The 15,347-nt window shown below is 45.6% G+C and overlaps 1 protein-coding gene across 1 annotated transcript; it reads left to right on the forward strand.

Moving 5' to 3' along the window:
• Positions 1–238: 238 nt before the first annotated feature.
• LOC110219962 (kallikrein-9) lies at positions 239–14,878 on the forward strand. The gene is made up of 5 exons (XM_021003754.2): positions 239–284; positions 531–687; positions 11,945–12,210; positions 12,994–13,130; positions 13,669–14,878. The coding sequence occupies exons 1-5, from the start codon at positions 239–241 to the stop codon at positions 13,825–13,827; spliced, it is 765 nt and encodes a 254-aa protein (XP_020859413.1). The 3' UTR covers positions 13,828–14,878.
• Positions 14,879–15,347: the final 469 nt, after the last annotated feature.

Consider the following 15,347-nt stretch of genomic DNA (forward strand, 5'->3'; position numbering starts at 1 on the left):
AGGTATGCTTTCCCCCTCCCCTCAGGCCCTGGGGCTCCCTCCCCTCAGGATAATTTCCCAACCTGATTAATCATTGAAGGAGGAGGAAGAAGGGAGGGGATGGCCCCCAGCCAGTTCATAAAGCATCCAGGGAGAGGGCAGGACTAAAGGCCGGGAGTCTGGGGCCTCCCAGCTGGTTTCCTTCATCCTTCTCACTCACACCAATTCTAGTGGGTTCTTTTTCCTGGAGCCTTGAACCATGAAGTGGAGCATCTGGGTGTCACTGTTCATGCTTCTTTGGGCAGGTGAGGTTTCTTTTGTCTTCTGCCTGTCTGCTTCTTTGTCTCGTGTTTGTTTAGTCTATGTAACTGTCTGTTTGCCTGGAACTCTTTTGTCTCTGTGCCTTCTGGCCTCTCACTCTACATGACTGTTCATCTGCCAGTTAGTATGTTGTTTGCCTACCTGTCCCCAAGTCTATGGGACCACCTCCAGGTTACTATTTTAACCCATCAGGCTTCCACTGACCCTGGACCTGTCTTCTGTCTCCCTAGGGCAGGGCTGGACAGACACGAGAACCATTGGGGCAGAAGAATGCATCCCAAACTCACAGCCCTGGCAGGCTGGCCTTTTTTTCCTCACCCGTCTCTTCTGTGGGGCTACTCTGCTCAGTGACCGATGGCTACTCACAGCTGCCCACTGCCGCAAACCGTGAGTGGCCCCAGGATCCTGCCAAGCCAGGAAGGGGGAAAGGGTATCTGGGTAATTATTAAAGTGCAACAGCCTTTGGAAATCTCAGAGGTCTTGGATTTTGGGAGGATTGAGATCCGAGAATCTGGGACTAAGGAAGCTAAGATGCTTGGTGGCCAAAACACAGGGAGTTAGAAGTTGAGGTCCACAGATGGCCAAGGGTCTCATGGATAGATTTCAGAGAATCTATGCATTTAGATGAAAAAAAGAAAATTACTTCTGTATTTCAATACAGTTGGCATCCTGTGTAATTCTAGGTATTTCATTTTATGCATTTAAAAGCGGTACTCTGAGAAGGGGTCCCTAGGCTTTCCCAGACTGCCTGAGGAGTCTGTGCCCCACAAGAAAGGTCAAGAACCCCAGGCTGGAGGATCCAGAGAGTTTGAAAAGGTTGGGAAGCTTTGGAGCCTTGGAAGTTTGAAGGGTTTGTAGTTACCTGGGAGGCTGACAGAATGATGCAATAGAAATTGTGGATTGGAAGGCTGACCTGGGTGTTCAAACCTACTTCCTTCCTTGGTGATCTTGGCCAAGTCTGTTTACACTGTGTGGGCCTCAGTTTCTTCAACCGTCAAATGAGGAAGGTGAACCAGATGGTTTTAGAGTGCCTTGTTCCTTGTCTGGAGAATGTAGGGAGGCCAGGAAGGGATGGAGGCTGGGAGAGAGTGAGACAACCATGAAGCTTGAGAAGGTCAAGGAAGGCTGATAGTGTGAAGTGTGAAGGCTGAGGAAGCCACACAGGCTCAGGATAAAAGGAGGTTCAGATGCCAAGGGACAAGAGGGGTTGGATGGGTCTCAGGAGGTCAGAGATAAAGAGAGGCCAAGGTGAATGGAAAAGTGAGGGGGCTGAATCTGTGGAAGCGGAAAGGAGAGGAGACCAGAGAGGTTAGGACCAGGGGATTCAAGGGCCCTTGAAAGCCAGACAGCCAAGGGAGATGAGGAGGTCAGGAAACCTCAGACACCAAGAAGGCTGACTGAGGGTGAGAGGAAGGCCGTGGTGTCTGATGAGTCTGGGAATTTGGGACATTTGAGGAGGGAGCGGCATTACAGTCATCTAGAGAGGTGAGAGAATGGAGAGATCAGGGAGGCTAGGGAGGTTAGGGAGGTTAGGGAAGCCAGGCAATGAAGGTCCAGAATTTCCAGGACCCCAGGAGTCCAGGAGCTTAGTGGGGCAAGGAGACTGGGAAGACTGAAACTATCCAGTCTCCAGGAGGCTAAGGGACAAGGGCAGAATAGAAGCCACGTTGTAAAGAGGGAGGAGAGGCTGGAAGAAATGGAGGTGCTGATCTAGGGAACAGGGGGATATGGGGAGATCCAGGAGTGGTAAGAAGCTGGTCAAGGCAAGAAGGCTGAGAAAATGCAGAGATCCAGGTGGGATGGTAGGGGAGGCTGAGCAGACTGAAGAGGTGAAAATGACAGGGAGGTGGGGAGGGCCTTCTTATAAGGCCCAGTGAGGAGGAAGAGGCTGTGAGGAGGGGACAAGGCAGCCAGGATCCTTCAGAGTTTTATCAGGAATGCCATTCCCTGTGCTCTGAAGGAATCCCATTATGCATCTCCCTTACTAGGGAAAATGCCCTCAACTTTGGTCCCCACCTTGATGCCTGGGTCCCAGGCCCAGCTCCAAAGAGCTGAACCTCTTTCCCAAGGGAAACCCAGAAAGATGGATAGATATAGGGAAGATAGAGGTAAAGAGAGACAGAGATAAGTCAAGAGGGACAGGCAGAGACAGAGAGAGGAGAGAGAGAGAAAGGAGAGAGAAAAGAGAGAGAGAGACAGAGACAGAGATAGAGAGAATGAACAGAATAATAGAGATAGAGACAAAGATACAGGCAGTAACACAGAGAAGAGACAGAGAGATGTGTACAAAGAAGCAGAGGCAGACCAGATCACCAGTAGATAAAGGGGGATGATTCCCTCCATTTTCCCAGTACTCATTGGGGCATTAGCCTTTAGCTAATTTGATAGAGTTTTAAGTAAGAGTTGGGTGGGACTGAGGGATAGGAGGACCACTGGTGGTCCCCACCCACTCAGCATTATTTAGGAAGGACTAGTGGTCTGGTGGGATCAATTGAAGAAATTGAGGATTATCGCTGAGAATAGAAGACTGGGGCAGGCAGAGGGGAAGGGCTAGGGTGATAACAGTCTCCAAGGCTTTGAGTCTGGCCAAGGGAACAAGGATTAGTGTTTTTGCTTGGCCATAACAAGGAGCATGGTGGTCATAGGGAGAAGTAACTGTTGAGGACGATTTCTTATGGGTGGAAGGAAGAATTCCCCATCCAGTTAGGGTTTTCCAAAGTGGAATTGGCTGCCTCAGGAAGTACTGAGTTCCCTGTTATTGGAAGTCTTTATGTGGAGCCTAGATGACCATTTATCAGGTCTGTTGTAGAGGAGATTTCTGTATCTTAGTGTCTTGGGTTAGACCACCCCTGATGTCCCTCTACGCTCAGAAATTATGTTATTGAAGCAAGATTTTGAGGTTAGACTCCAGTAAGTCTTGAGTGCTGAGGGTTAGCTGGGGGGTGAGCAGCACCACCAGAGCTGGGGACTTTCCACACTCCCCTCCATGGGGCCACTCCCCTCCAAAGTCGCCAGACCTGTTGGAGATAGGGTGATTATTTCTGGTGGGTGGGGTCCCTTCCAGCCCACACATTCCCTGGGTCCAGAATGAGGTAGGGAAGAGCTAGGTTACGTATCACAGAGAGAAAGGAAGGTTGAACAAAAGTCCACAAAGAGGAAAACAGGCTGGAGGATCTGGGAAAACAGAGATTGAGAAAGATAGAAGCAGAAAGAAGTAGGGGCAGAGCTAGAGTAAGGGAGATGGAGAGATGGAGAGACAGAGGCAAATAGAGAAGTAGACAGGAAGATGGTCAGAGAAAGAGAAGAATAGAGATAAAGAGGGTACAAGCCAGAGGGATAACTCAAAGACAAAGATAAAGAGATTGAGATGAGGGCAGAAATGGACATATAGAGACAGAAAAGAGGACAGACACATAGAGATGGGGATAGAGGAGACAGAAAGGAAGGGGTATAGAGAGAGACACACAGAGACAGAACTGGAGACCATTTAGAGAAATGAAGATTAAGGGAAAACATTAAGGGAGACAACTGAAACCTTGTCATGTGAAGTGTGATGGAATGTTTTCTCCTTGTTTCCAGAGGTCCCAGAGACATCTTCCCCGCACTGATGTTTTTTTTTTCCTTGCTGAGTTCTACAAACTCTCCCTACACTTCCTCCTTTTGCTTCTATATCTTCCAGAGAGGAGACAGAAGTATGTTGCGTGCTTCTCCCTCCCAGAGCACAGGGAGAGAAATGGTGGAAAGGGAAATATCAGCTCCGTAGAAGGAAGACGCTTCCTTTAGAGCTTCCACATCTGGAAGGCTGACCAGGGATTCAGAAAGCCACAATGTTAGAGTGGGAAGCAAACCTTGGGGATGATTTACTCCAAACTTCTTTTTTTGCCATGATGGAACTGGGATCTGTTGTGGAAAAGTAACTTGCTGAGGTCACACAAGCAGCAAGTGGAATGTGCAATAATCCCCTTCATTTGAGGGGCTCACCAGGGGCAGCATGACTAGTTGACAAAGACACTGTAGAGACTGGCATAATGCCCTGTAAGATTGTTGTACAGGGAAAGAACGTTGGATCGGAGCCTGAGGACCTGAGTTCAAGTCAGGCCTTCACAATTTGCCACCCTTATGATCTCATGTTCAAGTCATTTCCCACTTTGAGGCCTTGGCTTCCTCATCTGTAACCTGAAAAGAAGGAGGCTTTCTAAGGCTTCCTCTGGTTCTTAATAAGATTCTGAGACTCCATGATAGCTTAAGAGGCAGTATGGGCGTGAGAGAGATCTGAGTTCAAATTCTACCTTGCTGGCTTATTAGCTGTGTGACACTTAGCCTCTCAAGGCCTCAGTTTCCCCATTCTTAAAATAAGAGAACATACCTCTACTCTACTTCTCAGGGTTGTTGTGAGTGTCAGATGAGATAATGTACATAAATGTGGAAGTGCCACATATATCATATATATAATTAACATATAATATATAACACATTAACATATAACATATAATATAGGTTAATAATGTATATTATTAACATATAATTATACTATAAGAATATGATACAATTAATAGTTATTGTGGTTATTAAACTCATTCTAATATTTTCCATCATTACCTTTATTTTTCTTATCCTCAAACTCAAAAACTCAGAGTTGGAAAGGATCTCAGAGGCCATCTGGTTCAACCATCCCTGAATAGGGAGCCCATTTACAAAATTACTGATAAGTAGTTATCCAGCCTTACCTGAGGGATACCAGAGAGACTGGCCTCCTGTGAAGGAGCCCTTTTGTCTTTGAGATAACCCAAATCATCGGGAGATATTTGCTTTTATTAAGCCTAAATCTGTTTTCACATCCCTACCTCCTATTCAGCTTATCCCTACTGCTCCAAGTTGTTTCCACTGGGGCCAGTCAGAAGAAGGCTGAGCCCCTTTCTATACAACAGCCCTTCAGATACCTTAAGAAAACTCATCCATCTGTCCTAAATCTTTTCTTCTCCAGGGTAAACACTCCCAGTTCCTTCAACTTCTCTTTACATGTCACGGACTTGAGGCCCTTCCCAAACCTTGTTGGCCTTCTCTAGACACTTTCCAGTATATCAGTAGCCTTTCTAAAGCGTGACTCCCAGATTTGAACATAACCCTTCTGAAATGCTGCTGAGGGAAGAAAAGTGGGATGGAAAGAGCCTTAGATTTGGAATTGGGACTGGGTTTCTAATCCTAGCACTGCCAATTAATGACTGAGTGACCTCAGGGGACCTTAAGTGGGTTTTTTCTCACCTCTGGGCCTCTGTGAAGTAAAGATGACTTCTAAGTTCCCTTCTGAATTTATTATCTTTCCTTCCTTAAAATTTATTTTCATTTAATATTTGATATTCTCCCAATTACATGAAAAAATAATTTTCAACATTCATTTAAAAAATTGAGTTCCAAATTCTTTCCCTTCCTCCCCACTCCCCTCATTGAGAAGGCAAGCAATTTGATATGTTATACATATATAATCACGCAAAATATATTTCCATATTAGTATGTTGTAAAAGAATACATAGGCCAAAATAAAAACCCAAGAAAAAGAAAGAAAGTAAAAAAAAAGTACGCTTTGATCTGTATTCAGATTCTACCAGTTCTTTCTTTTGGGATAGATAGCATTTTCCATGATAAGTCCTTCAGAGTTGTCTTTGATAATTGTATTGCTGAGAACAGCTATACAGTTGATCATCACACAATATTGCTGTGAAGGTGTACAATGTTCTCCTGGTTCTACTCATTTCACTTTGCATCAGTTCATGTAAGTCTCTCCAGGTTTTTCTGAGAGCATCTAGCTCATCATTTCTTATATCACAATAGTATTCCATCACAATCATATACCACAAATTGTTCAGTCATAACCCAACTGATGGACATCCTCTCAATTTCCAATTATTTACCACCAGAAAAGAGCTGCTACAAATATTTGGGCATAGTTCAAATTGTTCTATAAAATAGTTGAATGAGTTCATAACTCCACTTACGGCACATTAGTGTCTCAATTTTCCCACATCCCCTCCAACATTTATCATTCTACTTTTCTGTCCTATTAGCCAATCTAATAGGTATAAGGTAGGACCTCAGTAGTGTTTTAATTTGCATTTCTCCAATCAATAGTGATTTAGAGCATCTTTTCATATGACTATAGATAGCTTTAATTACTTCATCTGAAAACTGCATATTTTTTGATCATTTGTCTATTGGGGAATAACTCTTATTTTTATAAATTTGATTTCATTTCTCTATATATCTGAGAGATGAGTCTTTTATCAGAGAAATTTGTTTAAAAGTTTTTTTTTCAGATTTTGATTTCTAACTGTATTTCCCCTCCTGTTTGTTCTATTCTCTCTCTCCTTTCACTTTGTCCCTCCTCAACAGTATTTTGCTTCTATCACCTCCCCCAATCCACCCTCCCCTTCTATTAGCAAACACCCCCTTCTCTTATCCCTTTTCTCTCCTACTTTCCTCTAGAGTAAGATAGATCTCTACAAACAATTGAGTGTGTATGTTATTCCGTCTTTGACCCAATTCCAATGAGAGTAAAGTTCAAGGATTCCTTGACAACTCCCCCATCTTCCCCTCCACTGTAATAGCTCCTTCTTGCCTCTTTTATGTGAGATAATTCACCCCATTCTACTCTCCTTTTCCCTTTCTCCCAGTGTATTCCTGTTTCTCACCTCTTAATTTTATTTTTAAAGATACCATCCCATCATATTCAACTTGCACCTGTGCCCTCTGTCTATATATACTCCTTCTAACTGCCCTAATAATGAAGAAGTTCTTAGGAGTTAGAAGTATCATCTTCCCATGTAGGGATATAAACAGTTTAACCTTATTAAGTCCTTTATGATTTCCCTTACTTGTTCACCTTTTTATGCTTCTCTTGAGTCTTATATTTGGAAGTCAAATTTTCTATTCAGCTCTGTGCTTTTCATCCAGAATACTTGAAAATCCTTTATTTCATTGAATGTCCATTTTTTACCCTGAAGATTATACTCAGTTTTTCTGCGTAGGTGAATCTTAGTTGTAATCCTAGTTCCTTTGTCCTCCAGAATATCATATTCTAAGCCCTCTGATCCTTAATGTAGAAGCTGCTAAATCTTGTGTTATCGTGACTGTGGCTCCACAATACTTGAATTGTTTCTTTCTGGATGCTTGCTATATTTTCTCCTTAACTTGGAAGCTCTGGAATTTGGCTGTAACATTCCTGAGATTTTTCATTTTGGGATCTCTTTCAGGAGGTGATCAATGGATTCTTTCAATTTCTAGTTTGCCCTTCGTTCTAGAATATCAGGGCAGTTTTCCTTGATAATTTCTTCTTCTTCTTCTTCTTCTTCTTCTTCTTCTTCTTCTTCTTCTTCTTCTTCTTCTTCTTCTTTTTTGGTGAGGCAATTGGGGTTAAGTGACTTGCCCAGAGTCACACAGTTGGTGAGTGTTAATGTGTCTGAGGTCAGATTTGAACCCAGGTCCTCCTGACTCCAAGGCTGGTGCTGTATCCACTGTGTAACCTAGCTGCCCCAATAATTTCTTGAAAGATGATGTCTAAGCTCTTTTTCCTTATCATGGCTTTCAGGAAGTCCAGTAATTTAAAAATTATCTCTCCTGGATGTGTTTTCCACATCAGTTGTTCTTCTAATAAGATATTTCATATTGTCTTCTATTTTTTTCATTCTTTTGGTTCTGTTTTATTGTTTCTTGATGTCTCATAGAGTCATTAGCTTCCACTTGCTCAATTTTAATTTTTAAGGAATTATTTTCCACAGTGAGCTTGGAGGCTTTGGATGTAGGAATTTTGACTTTGCTGTCTTCTGAGTGTGTGTTTTGATCTTCCTTGTCACCATAGTAACTTTTTATAGTCAGGATTTTTTTCTGTTGTTTGCTCTTTTCCCCAGCTATTTCTTGACTTTTAACTCTTCGCTAAAGTGTGGCTCTGCTTCCAGAGTGGAGGGTGCACTGTCCTAAGTTTCAGGTCTTTTTGTGAAACTGTTTTCAGAGATACTTTTAGGGACCTGTAAGTTTTCAGTTCTTCTGAGGTGGTATGATCTAAGGAGGTGTTTGCTACTCCTGACCTGTGCTCTGGTCTCAGTGACCACAAGCACTCTTTTATGCCCTGGAACTGTTACAGTGGTCCCTGCTCCATTGTGGCCACAAGCTGTGGCATGCTAATGCTCCTCCTCACCCTGGAACTGCCACCCAGGACTGCCACCTGGATCTCAGTATGGGCAAAACAAGAGTCCTGCCCCCAGTGCCACCAAAGAGACCCCTGTAATCTTCTTCTGACCAGTTGTTCGACCCCCTTACTGTCTATGGGCTGACAGCTCTGGAAGTGGCTGCTGAAGCAGCTGATTCATTCACTCCCAAGGATTGCTCCTGGTTTGCTGGGGCTGGGGCTGAGCTGGCATGGCCTGCAGTAGACTGAGCTCCACTCTTACCCCTGTGTGAGAGACCTTTCCTGGCTGGAAAATTGTTTCACCCCATCCTTTTGTGGGTTCTGCCACTCCAGGATTTGTTTTAGGATATTATTTAGAGGACTTTGGAGGGGTTTAGGGGAGAGCTCAGGTGAGTCCCTGCCTTCTCTCCACCATCTTGGCTCTGCCCCTCTAAGATCCATTCTGGCTCCAATACTCCATAATTCAGTGATTCTGTGAGTTCCAGCCTTTGATATCTTTTACTGTGCTCTATTGAATTGCAAGGCTCAGAATCAGAGTTGGAGGCTCAGAGAGTTTGGGGGATTTGTTAACACTCATTTAGCAACTGAGACTTCTCCCCCTCCCCCCCTCCCCATTGCACAAAAGGGGAAACAAAGGTCTTTGTATAAGGTCATATGGTATTAAGTGCCCTCAAGCTATCATTCCAATGGATTGAATGGAGGAAAATACAGAGTAGGAACTGACTGAAAGTCCAGAGAATGATAGAGAGTAGGGTAAGCAGGGGCCTAGAGGGTTTGAGTGCAAAATTGTTTGTTGAGAGGACCAGGGAGTTGAGAAGTCTGGCAGCTGAAGTTCAGAGACTCAGATTCCTGGGGATACCTTCTCTTTACCAAGACAAACCTCCCTACCTGTGCAAGTGATTCCATTCCATCGTAATTTTACCAACAGGTTGCCCCCTGCCTTATTCCTACCCTTTCATTTTTCTTCAATTCCTCCTTATCTCCTGGCTGCTTCCCTATTACCTACAGACATGCCCAAATCTCCCCCATATTCCAAAAACTCTCACTTGGTCCATCCATCCCCACTCTCATCCCATATCTCTTCCCTTTGGTGGCTGAAATCCTTGAGAGGGCTATCTATAATTACTACCTTCACTTCCTTTCCTCTCTTTTTAACTTACTGCAGCCTGGCTTTCAACCTCAGCATTTAACTGAAACGATTCTATCCAAAGTTACTGATAATGTCTTACCTGCCAAATTTGATGTCCATTTTCCAGTCCTCTCCTTTCCTGAACCTCTCTGCAGCCTTTGGCACTGTTGATTCTCCCCTTTCTCCTAGATAACTCTTTTTTTCTCCAGATTGCTATGACACTACCCTATCCTAGCTCTCCCCCTACCTCTCTGATCATTCCTCCATCTCCTTTGCCAACCCTTTCTCCAGGTCACATCCAATGAAGGTGGACATCCCCTATGCTCTTTCCTGGGCTCTCTTCTCCTCTCCCTCGATAGTGTTCTATTTGGTGAGCTCATCAGCTCCTCATGATTTCAATTATTATCTCTATGCTGATGATTCCCAGATCTTCTCATTCATCCTTAATCTCTCTCCTAACCACCAGTTCTTATTTCCAGCCACCTATCAGATATTCTCCCTCTTCCTAGCTTCTCTATTACCCACCATCCCTAGTGCCATCCCTATCTCTGTCTTCTGTCTTTATATCTGCCCCACCTCTGTCTTTACCCCCTTATCCTTCCCTCTGAAACCATTCCTATATCACTCTTCAGCTTCTATTCATCCATCCACATCTCCATCCTCCTTTCCATCTTGATGCTGCTCCAGACCAGGGTCCTCTATCAAGGCTGGAGATGGCTCCCTGACCATCCTACCCTGAGGTTGAGGGCAAAGCTATCCTTCCAGTCACCCAGGCTTGCAATCTAAGTTTCATCTCAACTCTTCTCTCTTACCCCGCCCCCCATATCTAATCTGTTGACAATTCCTGTTGATTTTATCTTTATAATATCTCTAATATGCCTCCTCTTCTCTGACACTCCATCGCCTTGGTGCAGGCCCTCATCACCTCATGATTGGACTTTGCAACAGCCTGATGGTGAGTCTCCTTTCTTCAAATCTCTCCCCATTCCAGTCCATCCTCCATTCAGCTGTCAAATTAATCTTCCTAAATTGCAGATCTGACTACCTCCACCCCTCCCCCCTTTCAATAAACTCCAATGGCTTCCCTTTACCTCCATGATCAAATAAAAAAAGTTCTTAACATAAAAAGTCCTGCCTCTGTCTTACCCTTCAAGTATTCCTATATCTTATTTCTCTCCACATATTGTGGACAGAATGTGAATACTGGAGACTTGAGTTCAAGTCTGGCCTCAGACACTTACTAGCTGTGTGACCCTGGGCAAGTCACTTAACCCTGTTTGCCTCATAATTCTGTTCTGATGCTTTGTGATCCCATCTGGGGTTTTCTTGGCAAAGATACTGGAGTGGTTTGCCAATTTCTTCTCCAGATCATTTTGCAGATGAAGAAACTGAGGCAAACAGGGTTAAGTGACTTGCCCAGACGCACAGTTAGTGTCTGAGTCCAGACTTGAACTCATGAAGGTGAGTCTTCCTGACTCCAGACCCAGCACTTTATTCACTGTGCCACCTATCGTCCAGAGGAAGTATGGTACTGTTCTAAAAAAGTCTCATGCTTTGTTTCTATGGAGAAATAGAAGCCCAGAGGGGATGGATGACTTATCCATAGTCACGTGGCACCTGGAACTCTCCTCATGGCACCAGAGAACACAGTAGAAGTCCAGAGAAGGCCAGTAATGTATTGATAGCCATTTAGAACTCATCCCATTGTACAAGCAGAGGAAGGAAGCTCAGGGAAGCTGCCTTTTTTATTTAGTTTCCCATGGAGATATGAGGCAATGCAGTAGAAAATTCTGAAACTGGGAGTTAAGGGCTCCAGCTCTGCTGACATTTAATTCCCATTCTGCTTAGTGAAGAGGCCAATCAGAAAAACAGAAAGAAACACAGAAGCCAGCTTGTTTCTTTAGCTTCACCCCCTGGGTCCCACCCCAATGGGGGATTCAGGAAATCCTATTCTCTTGGGGCTTTGGTTTCCTCATCTATCAAATGATGGGGGTGGACTTAGTGATCTCTGAGCATCCTTTCAGCTTTGATGTTATGAATCTCTGATTCACCTAAGCTCATGAGTGGAAACCCAGAGAGGATGAATGTTCCAAGTTACACAATGTCAGTGATTCACCCCGTGGCATGAAAGAAAGGGGGACCCACAGAAGACATATGACTGGTTCAGGGTCACTCACAGCTCTTTGAAAAGCCTGAAGGCAATGAGAGGGTGTGTCTTGTTTAAGAACACAAGCCTGGTGATTGACAGAAGTAGAATGCAGACGCCCAGAGAGGGCTACGTGTTTATCCAGGCTCCTACAGCGGCCCCCTCCCACCACAATCCTTTTTCCCCATAGGTACCTGTGGGTGCGACTTGGAGAACATCATTTGTGGCAATGGGAAGGTCCAGAGCAGCTGTTCCGTGTCACTGATTTTTTCCCCCATCCAGGCTTCAACAGTGATTTAAGAGCCCATGATCACAACCATGATCTCATGCTGATCCGCCTGAAGAGACCAGCCAGGTTGGATTCAGCTGTGCAGCCCCTCAACATCAGTGAGAATTGTGCCAAACCTGGAACCACTTGTCTAATCTCTGGCTGGGGGGCCATCTCCAGTCCTGACGGTGGGTCTTGGTCTGGGGTGGCATTGGGATGCTGAGGAAGATGGAGATAGATATGGAAAAGAGAGACGATGAAGATTAGGGGGTGGGATTAGGATCAGAGATCTGGATCAAGATGAGGACAGGGACACAGAGATGGATATAAAGATAGGTATGGAGATGAGAATGGTGATGAAGATAGAAATGGTACTGAAGGTAAAGGATGGGAGTAAATATAAGAGATTGAGATGGGGATGACAATGAGGGTGGAGATGAAGGGTGTGCTTGAGGATGGGGATGGAACTGGGACACAAAGATAAAGGAAGAAGAAAGGGATGGGGATGCATTTGGGAATGGGATTGGTGATAGAATAAGATAGAGATGGGGACATAGTGGGGATAAAGATAGAAGGTGATAGAAGGGATAGGGTTGGAGATGGAAATGGAGATGAGGATGGAGAGAGAATTGGAGGTAAATATAAAAAATGGAGAAAGGGATGGGAATGGTTTTGCAGATGGAGTTGGGAGTAAAGACTAAGGACAGATAAGGATGGGGATGAGGCAGGGGCTGGATTTAGAGGCAAAGATAGGATGGAAATGGAGATGGAAGTAGAGTTGGAAATAGCAGTTTGCTGAGGTTGAGGATGGGGATGGAGATGGGTTTGGGAGTCCGGCTGGAGTTACTGATGGAGGAGATAGTGAGAATGTCTGAGGGCCAGTGAAGCCCTACGTGGCAGCATAGGGGTGATGGTGCCCTCTTGTGTTCCGCTCGCCTCTTTGTTGACGCTGCTTCCCTGTCGTCCCACAGTTGAATACCCGCTCACGCTTCAGTGCGCCAACATCAGCGTCCTGGAGCCCCGCCTGTGCCATAGAGCCTACCCTGGTCGGATATCTTCCAACATGATTTGTGCTGGTATCTGGGAGGGTGGCCGAGGCTCCTGCCAGGTGAGACCTAGAGCCTTGGTCTCTAACGGAATCAGAAGCCGGTGATCCGAAGGAGGGTGGGGTCGGAATCAGGACCCTGGGTCCCCTTGGGGGATAGGAGCTATGAGGACAGGACTTGAGTCCCTGAAAGAGGCAGGGAATGGGGGACCAGGATGCCCGAATCCCTGAGCGGGGTAAGGGCTGGAGGATCAGGATGCCAGGGTCCTTGTTGGATCAGAACCCCTGAGTTTCTATGAGCTTTGAGAGCTAGGGAGGAGCTCGCATCCTTGCGAGGAGGCGGAGGGAGCACCTGGCTCCCAGTGCGGAGAGACGGTTGGGGTTGGGGAAATGGTCACGATTGGTTGGGCTGCGGGGGCCCGGGATGGGTGGGTGGTGGACCCACTAAAGCAAAGCGCATCAGCCTCATGCTTTGTCTTTCTCTCGGTTTACTCCTTTCCTTAACCGCACGTGGTTATCTCCCTCTCCTTTCTTCTCGCCTGTCTTTCGTGCCCTACTCTTTCTCTCTCTGCGCTTCCCTTCCCTCACCCCCGGGATGCAGGGAGACTCTGGGGGCCCACTGGTCTGTAACGGTGCCCTAGCGGGCGTGGTGTCAGGGGGAGCCGAACCCTGTTCCAAGCCCAAGCGACCAGCAGTCTACACCAGCGTCTGCCGCTACCGGGACTGGATCTACAAGACCATTAAGGAGAACTCTACGTGATTGGACTCCTCTAGGCCCCGCCCACTTGCGCTACTCCCCCAGGTCTTGCCTTCACGGGGGACACCCCTTTCGTGATCCCGCCCACCGCGGAAATGCCTCCCCATGACGTCAGCAACTTGGCTCCACCTTCAGCCTTTGATCCCACCCCTACCCCCTCAAGCCACGGAGCCCAGACCCTCCACGTGGCCTCTCCCCTTTGAGGGCCCACCCCCTTGAGGGCCCTCCCTACAGGCAAACAGCATGCTCTGGGACTATCCCCTTGGGACTACAAAGGGGAACTTGGGGACTCCATGGTGTGGGCGGGGAAGAACTGTCCCCTCTTACCTTACCCCCTTTAAGGACACTAACCCTAATAAGACTCGTCCTTCCGTTTTTTCATTCTGATATGAATCTTGGGGGGAGGGGGAAGAAGAGGAGAGGTCTGAGAATCTCACAGCTATAAAGCCCCTGAGCGGCTCTGTCATCCAACCGAAACATGAAGAAGAGTCCTTAGATCAAGAGGTCATCCACCCTGTCTGCTGAGGACCTCCAGGAAGGAAAACCTCCAAAACCTTCCAGGTGCTCCATTCCACTTTGGGCCAGCTCTCATTTTCCTGATATCAAGCCTAAACCAGCCCCTTTGCACCTTTTACTGGTTGTTCCTGGTCTTCTCTGGGGTAAAGATAAAAAATACATTCCTCCTTCCATGTGCCAGCCCCTCCAAATCTGGAAGACAGCTAGCATTCCCTACCACCTCCATGAGTCTTCCCTTCCCAAGGTTGAACATTCCCAGTTTCTCCCATCCCTCCTGATGTGGAATGAACTGAAGGCTGTCTTCCATCTTGGGCACCCTCTTCCGGATTCCCTCCAGTTCATAATGTTCTTCCTAAAATGTGGGCCCCAGAAGAGAATACAGCACTCCAGATGACCTGGACCATCACTTCCCTGCTCCTGGACACTACATCCCTCGAAGTATAGTGGAGAGATACTTCAAATCTCTATCCAGCACCTGCATACGGGGTGTCTGGCACATATTTGACATTTAAATAAATACTTGCTGAGTTTAATTGAACGTGGTTTAAGATTGCATTAGCTGTTTTTGGCTGCCTCATCACCCTATTGACTCATAGTGAGTTTGTGGTTTACATAAAGCGTGTAGGTCTTTCGAAAACTGTTGATTTCCTGGTCACGCCTTACCCTGTCCTGCGCTTATGAAGTAGATTTCTTTTGCTGTTGTTGTTGTTTATTTTTTCCCACTTAATAGTATTTAATTTTTTCCAATTACATGTAAAGATAGTTTTCAGCATTCACTTTTACAAGATTTGGAGTTTCAGATTTTTTTTTCTCCCTCCTCCCCCTCCAAGATGGCATGCAATCTGATATAGGCTATACATGCACAATCACATTAAACATATTTCCACATCAGTCATGTTGTGAAAGAATCAGAACAAAAGGAAAAAATCATGAGAAAGAAAAAAAACAATAAAAAAGAGAAAATAGTGTGCTTTGATCTGTATTCAGACTCCACAGTTCTTTCTCTG

The sequence above is a fragment of the Phascolarctos cinereus genome, unplaced genomic scaffold (assembly GCF_003287225.1).
Source record: "Phascolarctos cinereus isolate Bilbo 61053 unplaced genomic scaffold, phaCin_HiC Scaffold_726;HRSCAF=1367, whole genome shotgun sequence".
NCBI lineage: Eukaryota > Metazoa > Chordata > Mammalia > Diprotodontia > Phascolarctidae > Phascolarctos > Phascolarctos cinereus.

Excerpts from the sequence above, each read along its gene's own strand:
- LOC110219962 (XM_021003754.2), top strand. The coding sequence starts at position 239 with ATGAAGTGGAGCATCTGGGTGTCACTGTTCATGCTTCTTTGGGCAG. Across the intron at positions 285-530 it reads GTTCATGCTTCTTTGGGCAG|GGCAGGGCTGGACAGACACG; the intron begins GTGAGGTTTCTT and ends CTGTCTCCCTAG. Across the intron at positions 688-11,944 it reads GCTGCCCACTGCCGCAAACC|GTACCTGTGGGTGCGACTTG; the intron begins GTGAGTGGCCCC and ends TTTTCCCCATAG.